This window comes from Amphibalanus amphitrite, unplaced genomic scaffold (genome assembly GCF_019059575.1).
Source record: "Amphibalanus amphitrite isolate SeventyFive unplaced genomic scaffold, NRLGWU_Aamphi_draft 001518F_arrow, whole genome shotgun sequence".
NCBI lineage: Eukaryota > Metazoa > Arthropoda > Thecostraca > Balanomorpha > Balanidae > Amphibalanus > Amphibalanus amphitrite.
The window spans coordinates 74,138-86,577 of record NW_024883011.1 but is presented as its reverse complement, the minus strand read 5'-3'; the positions used below and the strand labels follow the sequence as shown (position 1 = coordinate 86,577).

Sequence of the window (12,440 nt, the reverse complement as noted above, 5' to 3'; positions counted from 1 at the left end):
TGGGAACAAACTTGGCATTTCTTCCTTCTGCAGTTTCCACGTGCAGTGAGGGTGACCCACATGCATTAGAGTACCCGATGTTTGACAGAAAGGATGCAACTTCCCTACAAAAATTACCGTAAGTCAATTACCCTAGCGTTTGCCGAGATATAGGCCTCTCAAAATCGCTACTTCAGCAGAACAATTTAACTTAGCTTTTCACGTGACACGTGCCACGACGGCCACCTAGATGCATCAAGAATAGCCAGTTACGGGGGAGAAGGGATGGGGCTACCCAATAAAAAAGACCGCAGGTCAATCCTGCGGATTTGCTGTAGTGTCCACGGTTGCTGAGTTATAAGCCTAGCTCTCAAGCGTTACAGGCCGGGTCGGGCCGGGCCGAGCCGCTCATACTGAGATTTTTCCGTTATATTGAAAAAGACTCGCTTCACGTTTCGCGCTCGCTCGTAAACATCGATTCTTAATTATGTGCATTTCCATTTCAGATGAAAACTACGTTCTTCAAAATCCCACCGATGGCCTTGCAGAAGCTGGTACTATTTTCAACCATGCAATGTATGCCCCATTTGGAGGTCAAGTTCAGCCAGCATTATCAGCTAGAGCGACACAGAGTCCGGCGGACGGGAGAAGCAGTTGGTCTCCAAATACTATCACAACACGAGGCATCGGGTCAAATGAAGTCAACCAGCTGCCAGCACGGTTCAACAGATCACCCTCTGACTGGAGTGAATTCGCTGCGCCGTCAGACCATCTCGGAAAAGTGACCGGTACACAAAACACTCTACGGAAGGATGACCTCTTCTCCAGCACTACAGCAAATCAAGGATTGATATCCTGCGGAAGTCCGAACGTTTTGCAGCCAAGTGATCACAGTTCGGGTATCCCAGTCTCGAGCCACTCTACTACCCCGGGTGATGACGGTGGTCTGAACGACCGGGTGCCCCCCAGGCACGCTGCCTCTGCCACCTTTACCACATGTTCAAACCCAGCCACAGACCCAGCTATGGACCCTGCCGTTGATTCTTCCAGGCACCTGCAATCGAATCCGGGATCATGTTCCTTCGTCCGATCACCAAGCTCGCCAGGCGCCCGCCGAAGGATGAGCCCAAGTCCAGCTCGAGGCACAGAAGAGGGTGCATCCGACTCCGGAACGGGAAGCGGTGACGATGATGAGCATGAGGATCTCAGTGCCTTCGCAGCCCCCAGATCAGGCGGAATGTCGAGTCAGCCAGTGCCGTCCGAGTGCCCTCCCCAGCAGAGCACGTCTAGTCAAATGTCTGAGCAGAAAAGGACGACTTCAACATCTTCAGCGGAGCAGGCACGACTCCCTCCGTGGTCGCCATTTGCTGACATGTCGCCAAAGACAGGGCATGAGCCGGACCGAGTGACTCCTGCTGAGTCGACCCCGGTAGCGGGGCGAGACGTGGCCCCAGTAAAGCCAGAGCCCCCGACGACATCACGAGACCCGGTTCCCCGGTTTCCTGGCGGGATGGGAGCGGCGCATGAGGAGCCCAAGGACCCCAGTCTGGCGGCGCTGGGCATCACAGCGGAACTCTGCTCCAGAGATCTGTGGCTGGAGTTCCACGAACACGGTACTGAGATGATCATCACCAAAATGGGCAGGTGAGTTTCGGAACGTCGAGGGTGACCGCGTGGTATGCTTCTTTAGGGATTCAATAATGATCACATAGGCTAATATTTTTAACAGCTAATCTGAACTTTCTCAATGAAAACGCAGAAACTTTTCGGCGAGGCTTAGACAAATAAGGGAAAGGTGCTTAATTCGATGTCTACATTGTCTAAATTTGTATACGTTATCTAAATCCGACCTTTTTCCGAATCCGAAGTTATTTGCTCAAAATTTGAAACCAACCATTGCGCTAGTACTCGGACGCCAGAGGTCGTCCGTTGAACTCAGGACAAAGCAATTGGTATTTTTGCTTTTCGTGGCGGTCAGCATGGCCTGTTTTTCGGCTAACATGTTGTTATCGGTAGGTCGTTGAAAAGAAGCCTGCAACTACTTGCATATTCAATGTTTTTCTTTTAAAGCAAGTCATGGAAGCAAGCCTAACTGCTGGTGCGATTTGTAAAAAGTTAAGTTGACTGCAGTGGCGTATCCAGGATCTTGAAAAGGGGAGGCCAAACCTGCTCTAGATGCCCCATCCTTGCCTTAGGGGTCCCAGTAGTAGCATACTTAACCCGCGCGGGGCTGGGGGGGGGGTAAATTTTACCCCCCCTCGCGAATTTTTGCGATATCTCAAAAACGGCGGCGCGCAGCGCCGCCAAACTTTCAGTACCTTTTCTTACATCAATTTGACACGTTCCCTGAAAATTTGAGCGAAATCCGTCGGAAAATTTTTGAGAAATTGACGTTTTAGTGACGTCATGTTCGCCATTTTCGCCTCAAAAACGGCAAAAGTTCAAACGCCGCTAACATCTTCATTTTTAAAGGAATCAAGACGTAACAAAAAAGGTTATACGTAACTTTACTTTGTCTATCAAATGGCTATCTCGGTTTTTTGAAAATTTTGGATTTTGGCCTGAAATTTTTCAAAAAACTGATTTTTTTTGGAAAATCATTATAAAATCCAAAATTTTGAGTCTATCAAAAAAACCGGAATATATGTCAGAGAAGTGGTCTATGTGCACCTACATACCAAATTTTAGAAGAATCGGTTCAAAAATGTGGGAGTTATTCAAAATTTTATGACGTCACGACACACAAATTTTTTGAAAAATGACTTTTTTGGAAGTTCTAGACCTCGTACGGTAACAAAAATAGCACCATTCGATTCGCCGTGAAAAACTGCATCAGATAGACACCTTTTTAGGCCTTAACAACCAACTTCAAAATTTGACCTCACTTGACCTGACCTTGACCTGACCTCGACCTGAAATTCATCCAGAGGTGGTCCATATCACTTATTGAGTGTGCCTATTGAATTCTATGAGTAAAATGACCCATAAAACATGTGTCGCACATGCCCTTTTCTATATTTTGTTTTTGGTGACCTGACCTGACCTGACCTGACCTGACCTTGACCTTGACCTCTGAATGATATTGTATGCAACGAATATTGTCTTGGTAGCCTAAGAACACGTTTTGGGCGATCAGTCTCAGTCCATGACTCCATTCTTCGGCAACTACGGTGCATGGCCGATACTGTAGAAACTTGCAATTTGTACCCTTGACCTGACCTTGACCTTGACCTCAAACTTTAAATTAAGTACATGTTTTTAGTAGTTCGTGATGAGAGCTTTCGATTGGCGTTTGAATTTTCCAAATCGGACCATTAGTTCGGGAGATAACAGGGGGGGGGTAAAATTTACCCCCCCCCCCAGCCCCGCGCGTTCGGCTGGAGACCCCAGCCCCGCGCGGGTTAAAGGTAGCGTACCACCTTCGAATGATTTCCCATTTTATTTTTCTTAGGATAAGAAGCTTCTGTTTTTACCTAATATCGCAAAAAAATCAAAAATGGGCCTAAAATAGTGTTTTTTTTCGCCTAAAAGTTTATCGGTTTTTCGACATGTATAACAATTATAGTGGGCTGACCTGCAAACAGGCGTCGGCAACAATCACGAATGCGGCGCACATGTGACAATAAGCAAAGGTCATTAGAGTTACGACGTACGGGAATGAGTTATCAGCTGTCTAATCGTAGACAACACAATGTCGAATTTAAACTGTAAGCCTGTATTGGTATTGTTTCTTTAATTTGGCTGTCGAACATTAATTTATGGTTTGAAATATTATTTTCTGTAAAATAATTGATATGAAACAGCCGTCTCTAAAGTTATGACCCCATCTCACCACATGAAAGTGGCAGAAATGACAATGATCAGCTGACGCATTTTTCTTGGCCGAAGTCAGAGCGCGCGGCCCGACGCACTACCACCGCACCACAAAGTATGAGCAGAAGCCGCGCCCAAAGCCAGGGCCCAGGTAACGTGAGGTAGCCGAGTCGGGGCAGCGTGCGATGACCCAAGCCGGGGCCGCGGCTGTGGGCGCGGTCTACCGCATCCCCGCGGGCAGCCCCGGGCTATCACATGACACCGGGAGGACGCGCGGCCCCGGCTTGGGTCAGCGCACGCTGCCCCGACTCGGCTGCCTCACGTTACCGGGGCCCTGGCTTTGGGCGCGGTCTACCGCACCACCTAACAGGCGTGTTCGAAACCGCAGGAGATGATGATGAAGGGGTTTATCGAAACTTGATTGGATGAGCCTATCGGTAATAGCGATTTCAGTGTGTGCATTTATTGTTTATAGTGGTGTGAAATGTGGTTGGGGTACGACCGACAACCCGTCGGGGCGAATTTCGCACTGGGGTACTCAAAATTTGAAGAATTTAAGACGTTTCCATTAGTTTTGAAGGTATGGATAAGTTCTAAAAATCCGGTTCTCTTTATCTGGGCCATTAACTCCATACGGTCCAGGAAAGCTGGCACACTACCTTTAACCCACGCCCGAATGCGGTTCTTTGCCAACTTCCCCTTGGCATGTTGGCAATATTCAAACTTCAAACTTGGCATTCTTTTTTAGAATGCCGAGTTTTTAGGCACCGCCAAAGCGGCCCCTGAGGACCCCACGCTAGCCTTTGGGGGCTCGACCTCAGCCTCTGAGGGCCCTCAAATGGCAAATTAAGATAGTTTGAACGCGGTTTGACTAATATATGCTTGGGACAGTACTTCGGATCAGGCCCTGCAAGATCGTTTCTCCTGGAGCACTCAAGTGGCCCAGAGCACCCACTTGCTTGTCTGAAGTCAAAGGGGGAGGCCATGGTCTCCTGGCCTCCCCCTGGATACACCACTGGTTGACTGACACATGAATCGCTTGGACAACTGAACTTTTACTGTTTGGTCATCATTTTTGGACATATTGCTTAGACAGTTCACAGTAGACACAGTGCCGTTTCCCTTTCGTTCAATTTTCTCTGCTAACGCCTATATTCGCAAATGCAAACGCTGCCAAGTTTCAGGAAAATGTTGCGTTCAACGCTAGCAGCTCATGAATGAAATGTCAGATGTCGACTGCCCAACGTGTCAAAAGGTTCGATTAAATTGATCTCCAATGTTATTTTAACCCTCGCATGTGTGCGGCGTTTGCCAGCTTCTAATGTGTAGGGGGGGGGGGGGTCGGTTGGACCCCCCCCCCTTGCCGTTTGGCCCCTGATCGAGCTAGAGCTTCGCGGAAAAAACGAGCGTGCTGCCCGTGACGAGAGGAAGCCGATGATACCCAATTTTAAGGTCCTAGGTCATTGGTTGACCTTCCAGGTCAGGTCAATGACCCAAAGTCGGGAAAATCGGGACCTGTTGGAAAGTCGTAAAGTGTGGCTGCTAAGGGGTTTTTTCGGGGTGCTGATCACGAATATCGTGTTAGTTTTGATCACAGATGATGTCTTGAAGCATTTAGACCAGGTCGGGTCAGGTCAGGTCAGGTCAACCAGTAGGCGTCGTGACGGGTATTCGTAGTACGTGTCAACCGCCTCTGACAGCTTCATAACATGTTACGAAGTCACCAAAACTACTTCGTAAATGTTCAAATGGTTGCTAAATTCGAATTCAGCTCCAAAAACTAGCCTAGAAACATGTAAAACTCGAAAAAGTGACCCGAGGTCACCCGAGGTCACCAAAGGTCAATGACCTGACCTGACCTTCAGGTGACCTTGACACACACGGGAGTAACATCAAATCACATGTTTGAACGTTTGAAACCACGAAAAGCTTGCAAACACGCGGCTAGTGCGAGCCGACATACGCGAAATCGCGATTCCGGCCAAACATGGTCTCGGAAAAGAGGTCACAGGTCAAAGGTCATTTGGGTCAGGGTCATGAAATTTTCAGGGTAGGTGTAAAATTGATCAATGCGAGGGTACTGAAAGTTTCGTCGCGATCGGCCGCTTTTTACGCGAGTTATTCGCGAAAAACCATGGGGGGGGTCCATCCGACCCCCCCCCCTACACATGCGAGGGTTAACACACTGTGAGTACATGACAGACCCGGCGGTTCAAACAACTCCAGCCGTGGCCTCTGGGATACGCTCGAAGATTGACGAAAAGTCTTCTCGGGCAGTTGGGGACTGCAATCCTACCGGCCTGAGCTGTATAGCGCCGGCACCACCGGGCGATGCCGGGTTCGCCCCGACCTGCCGCTCCCCACTCGGGCCGCGCCACAGCCGCCCCGCTGCGCCGCCCATCGTCTCAGCGCGTTATTCACGCCGCGCCACGCCGGTAGATCGCGCCGCTCGGCCGACCGGCGGCCATCAGCATAACTCGCCGATCGGCCGCGCCAGCCGCGGGGGGCTCAATTAGGTTTTTAGTGGCGGCGCTGAGCCAGGTGTGGTGTCGGCCGGCGCGGGGGGTCGGAAACAAACCGGACCGAACCGCCGCATGCGGCTTCATATCAGTTTCATGAATGGAAGCGTAGGGTCTGTGGAGTGAGCGTGAGACACGGTTTGGAATGTTTTGGGCTGACGGCACGTCGTCATTGGTAAAACATCGTAGATTCATGTCGTTCAATGGCTCATATCGTTAGTTGCTTTTTAATTTGTAGAAAAACCACTACCGCAAAGCCCATTGGCAGCATATACTAACGAGTGGTGGCAACATTTCGAATTGGGCTCCCACGGCCGGTTGGCTGGACAAAATAGCGGACCCCACCGAGGTTAGAGAGGGGAGGGGGAAACCACCACTGATACTATGGCGTCACGCCATAGTATCATTTCTTTTCGTACGCCAAGTGCAGTGCTTAAAAATAGGTGTCGTCTTAGGAGCTGGGACCTACTCCCCCCCCCCCCTGGGCTGCCAGCAGCAAGACTTGAGCAAGACCATGACTGATTCAGACGAAGGGCACCGATCTAACGGAAAAGTGGGTCATTTTTATCCATTTGGTCCGCCATATGTATGCATGACTGATGACATACGTGTTTCACTATGTGTCCACGGGCCAACCGCTAAAAGTTGGCAATTATCCACCTTTTGGTTGTTGACTGTTGCTGCTGTTTTACACGTCAATACAGCACAGAGCACATGCTTGGCTTGGAGAGCAGTTTTTACCAAGCACTGCTTCCCGGGGTCGTTTCAGACGCATGTTCCCAACTGTGAAGGTGCGTCTGCACGGTCTGAAGCCGTCTGACTCGTACATCGTCTACATGGACATTGTGCCGGTGGACGACAAGCGCTACCGCTACATCTACCACAGGTGGGAGAGCCAGATATTGCAGTTGGTGCTCGTACGGCCATGAGATCAACCGTTTGATAATCCACCGGCGTTGATAGTCGCGGGTTTCTGGTAGCGGAAACAACATACCACATGCCTGAAACCGTGCAAATTTTGGGTGATTTTAAAGGGACCCTCCCACCTTCAAAAAAGTTTATGAAATGGCATGAAAGTGATGTCGCTCGGTTCAGAAAGAGCGAAAACGAATATCTACCAAATTTCACCGAAAAACACTCACCGGTTTTCAAGATATTAGACTTGTACTTTTGTTTACTTTTTTGGGATCTCCGCTGTTTCTAGCGACTTTATTTTAAAAGTGCGGCGTTTGCGGCAGATGTTGCGCGCAAATAGCATATACCACCGCGTGCTACAAAACGTTTTAGTCAAACTTAATGACGGACGTTCGAAAGCCTGATGACGTCATCAGATTCCCGTAATGGTTAAGAGATAGGGACCACGCTGGTCCCACCCTGCAAGTAAAGGGAAGAAATTTCTTGAACACCATATAGCTGCGGGGGTTGCGACCAGGATAAATGGTGGTTTCTGAGCCTGGCCGCAAACTTGGCTATCTCAACTCAAAACTAATGTTAAGGTGGGAGGGTCCCTTTAAACATGTTGCGATATCGATTTGCAAGAATCGAAAAAGCTAATAATCGAATCACTACACAGGGTAAATGTGGCCGCTGCTGATAGTCAATGCACGCCAATTCCACATCGATGGACCCTGATTACCGCTTACGAATTATACAAGGTTGCGCAATGTTTCAATTCCATTTTGCAGTTGATCATGGTTGTGACGATGGCGAAATGGTGACAAGCTGCTATCTATCTGAACTCTGAAGTGACAGACCCTCGGCCTGACGCTAAGGTCAGAAATGTGAGGCGTGAGCCACTGACCTTTGATTTCGTCCTCTGAACGGATCTGTCATATTCCGCAAGTCATCCCGACCCATGATGCAGAATGGGCGCAATACGTCAAATTGCTGAACGGTGACCTTCCTTTGACATAAACTGCTGGTGCAGTTTTGAGAATTTAACCGTTGCATGATTATTCGCATTTCATTCGTTGCTATCAATTATCATCCCCGATTATGGATACGTCGCTAAGGTTCTCCACTATTATGAAAACTGATTGCTATCTACGTAAAACAGATATTGTGCGACTTCGAGGCAATATATAAACTAAACAGCACATGGGCGCAGTGCACAATGTCACATACGAAATTATCCAATACTCTAACGATTATGCGCATCTACCTAAATGGAAAAGTTTAGCAAGGGCCCGTTACACAAAATACATCTTTGGTTAGACGAATAAAATGTTATGTAACAGAGAAGGTTTTCTTTAGGTTCTTTTTATATTTTTGCCAAGCCAGTCAACTGCTAACCAGTTCTGCTACAATGTGTGACTCGCTTCCCAAATATCGCTTCGTCATCCATGCATCCGTTCCGTTCGAACAAGTATTTTCACTTCAGAAGTTGGCTTGATTTTGGTGTTTGGCTTAGTTTTAGTTGATATTTGGTTTGGTACCGGCTTTCTAATTATGTATAACTAACTGACTGGGTGGTGGCCGGTTGAGAGGACTCTCTTGCTGACCTGTATCTGTCCTATTGTATTTTACATTCATGAGCGATCCACATTATTAAATTGCGTGGCGATTGAATAATGACTACCCATTCGGATGACCCCAGCTCGGAGTGGGCGGTGGCCGGCCCTGGCGACTCAGTCATCGGCCCCAGTCGGTACGTCCATCCCGACTCACCGGCCCTGGGCCGACTCTGGACGTCTCAGGGCATCGTCGCTTTCGACAAACTGAAACTGACCAACAGGAGGGTCGCGTGTAGCCCAGCGCAGGTGAGAGTGCAGCCCGGCACAGGTGAGGGTGCACCCAGCTCAGCGAGAGGGTGCACCGGGCACTGGTGAGAATGCACCCAGTACAGTGATATTGCACACTCGACACATTTCAAAGGGTGCACCCGGTGCAGGGGCAGACTGCACCCGGCACTAGTGTGAGGCTCTTTTGCAACGACCATGATGCTTAGCGACAGTACCGACAGACATTCATAATTATAGAAATTGTAATAAAGCTTGAAATGTCATTTACCAGAGGGAGGGCTCCGCACGTGCACGACATAGGATCATGGGAACGGTTGACCATGACTACGCGAACTCTGAAGCCAAAGATATGGGTTGAATTTTAACCATTGTTTGAAGATCAAAAGTAAGCGAATTTATTGACTTTTAAGAATATGCCATTGGATAAGTTTGTATCCTTCTAGCGCATTGCCATTCTCTTTCAGATTTCTCTGCATTCCATGCAGAAGTACCGGCCTCGTGTTCACGTGCAGTGGACAAACGACCTTGTGACCCCCGTTGAAGAGCAGATTGACCTACGCAGGTCACTGACCTTCTCCTTCCGGGAGACAGAGTTCATTACGGTCACAGCCTATCAAAACCAAGAGGTGAATGTTTGTCGCTGATCTGATACTGTATTAGATGTCTGGTTTCCATGGATTTGTGCGTAAATTGCATGCTTTATTTGCATGAGCTAGCGACAATCGCACAGTTTTGTGTACGTACAGCCGTGAGCCGATGAATGTATGGATACCAAAACTGACCAAAACATATATTGTGTATGCTACGTTGCGTGTTCAACGTATTGTGTTGCTCATGATGGATTTTCTGTAGGTTATAGCCGAAATTTATATACTCGTATCATTCGCAGATAACACGTCTGAAGATCGCTAGCAACCCGTTCGCCAAGGGTTTCCGAGACATCCCCGCCAGCAAACGGTCAGTTCTTGGGGAGATGGGGGGGGGGGGGCGCCGCTCAGCGATTGGATGATGGATATGTGAATATTGCGGGCTAGATCATGCGCTAATTCTTGTTTGTTTGTGTATTAGGGTTTACAGGCGCGTCGACTGCGGTGGTCATTTTGCGCCCAACCATGCGTTAATTCATTCGCTACTTCTCTACTTAACCCTCGCCGGCATCGGCCATTTTGCGTCCTTCGACGGCACAAGGGGGGGGGGGGGTTGGTACGACCCCCCCCTCGCGTTTGGCCCCTGATCGAGCTAGAGCTTCGCGGGAAAAAAACGAGCGTGTTGCCCGTCACGAGAGGAAGCCGATGATACCCAATTTTAAGGTCCTAGGTCATCGGGTGACCTTCCAAGTCAGGTCAATGACCCGAAAACCGGGAAAATCGGGACCTGTTAGAAAGTCGTAAAGTGTGGCTGCTAGGTGGTTTTCCGGGGTGCTGATCACGAATATCGTGTTAGTTTTGATCAGAAATGATGTTTTTAAGCATTTAGACCAGGTCGGGTCAGGTCAGGTCAGGTCAACCGGTAGGGGTTGTGACGGGTATTCGTAATACGTGTCAACCGCCTCTGACAGCTTCGTAACATGTTACGAAGGCACCAAAACTACTTCGTAAATGTTCAAATGGTTGCTAAATTCGAATTCAGCTCCAAAAACTAGCCTAGAAACATGTAAAACTCGAAAAAGTGAGCCGAGGTCACCCGAGGTCACCAAAGGTCAATGACCTGACCTGACCTTCAGGTGACCTTGACACCCACCCTAATGTACGGGAGCAACATAAAATCACATGTTTGAACGTTTGAAACCACGAAAAGCTTGCAAACGCGCGGCTAATGCGAGCCGACATACGCCGAATCGCGATTTCGGCCAAACATGGTCACGGAAAAGAGGTCACAGGTCAAAGGTCATTGGGGTCAGGGTCATGAAATTTTCAGGGAACGTGTGAAATTGATCAATGCGAGGGTACTGAAAGTTTTGTCGCGATCGGCCGCTTTTTACGCGAGTTATTCGCGAAAAACCTTAGGGGGTTGCATCACCCCCCCCCCCCCCCTGTGCCGGCGAGGGTTAAAACCGGCGACCCTTTGGGTTTTACCCAAACTACTCAAACTCTGAATATTATATGAAACCATTGATGTCGTCAGCTACTGTTTATTCAATCAAGCTTTTTAGTAACGCTTATCACATTTCAGTTATATAAGTGCATGACTTATAAGTGCATGATGACTTCTGCATTGCCTACACATCAAATGCATCTATGGTGAAGATGAGTTGTCAGTTTCGCTATCGGCTTGCCGCTACTGACCAGTCGGTGATAGTTGTCCCCTCTCGACGCGTCATTCTCGTTCAACATCCTCACAGGAAAGATCTGAGTCATCAAAGGCTCGTTGTGCTCCGTTGTAACGTGTGAAGGCCGCTGTTGGCCTTTCCACCGAGTACCGGGTGAAGAAAGCGCCCGTTGTGAGCGCCGGCTGCCGTTGTCCCGATGTTTTCTGACACCTTTGACAGCTCAGTTCGCGGTAATGACACATTCATCGGGTTCGGTGCGTCGGCGGTGCCGGCGCGCCGGTGGCGTATCTGGCGCTGCCGGTGCGCCGCGATGGCCGCTTGTTGACCGAGCGCGGCGATAGCGGCGCGGCCGACTGACAGTACTGTTGGCACGGCCGGCGGCGCCGCTGACCGCCAGATAGCCGCACACTCCAGCCGGCCGGCCGACAAATGAATTAAGCTCTCGTGGCAATCAGTGTTTGAGCGCGGCGCGGCCGGCTGCCGCTGCACCAGAGAACAAAGGCGGCGACGAGTGGCGCCCCGCGCAGCCGCCGCCGCCGACAATTCTATCGCTGATAGCCGTCGGCCGGACAAAAACAGCACCTTGGCCGGCCGCGTCATGAGAGAGTGTGGAACGGCTGCTCGGCAGATAGCTCCCGGCAGCCCGGCCGTCACCGCTCCGGTAGTGCTGTCAAGTGCACGGCACAGATTTGGGCAGCGGAACAAATACGATCATATTGAATGATCATTGGATCCCGTTGCTCTGTCGCCTATTGCTGCTTACACAATTGACCGATCTGAAACGACAGGTCAAGGAAGGACTGAGGAAAAGCAATTATCAGTGACATGGCACTTTTGCCACCTCATGCTGCTTCCGGCTACCGGGCACTACAGCAGAGGGTGGCAACTGTTGTAGGTCAGCAAACAAATACCGATAAAAAGGTCCACAAGATATATTGTTTTATCACAGGTATTTTTTTCAAAGTATTTTTTTTATTATTAGCCATTCGTACATGATAAATGCATACATATTACATACACGTGCTGGCAGTGATTAAAATGCATATTCCCGATGGCTGTGTTCTTTCTCTGAAGCCATATGTCTACATAACTAACATAAGCCTGAAATGGCATAGGTAA

At 49.2% G+C, this 12,440-nt stretch overlaps 1 protein-coding gene across 1 annotated transcript in view; it reads left to right on the top strand.

Annotated features, from left to right (window-relative positions):
• Positions 1 to 12,440, top strand: part of LOC122373577 (optomotor-blind protein-like) — a 63,234-nt gene that overhangs the window by 12,104 nt on the left and 38,690 nt on the right. Inside the window, exons 2-6 of the mRNA XM_043351791.1 lie at positions 486 to 1,623; positions 7,081 to 7,197; positions 8,908 to 9,070; positions 9,517 to 9,678; positions 9,942 to 10,009. Coding sequence (XP_043207726.1) covers positions 486 to 1,623; positions 7,081 to 7,197; positions 8,908 to 9,070; positions 9,517 to 9,678; positions 9,942 to 10,009 — 1,648 coding nt within the window. The remainder of the gene's footprint in view (positions 1 to 485; positions 1,624 to 7,080; positions 7,198 to 8,907; positions 9,071 to 9,516; positions 9,679 to 9,941; positions 10,010 to 12,440) is intronic.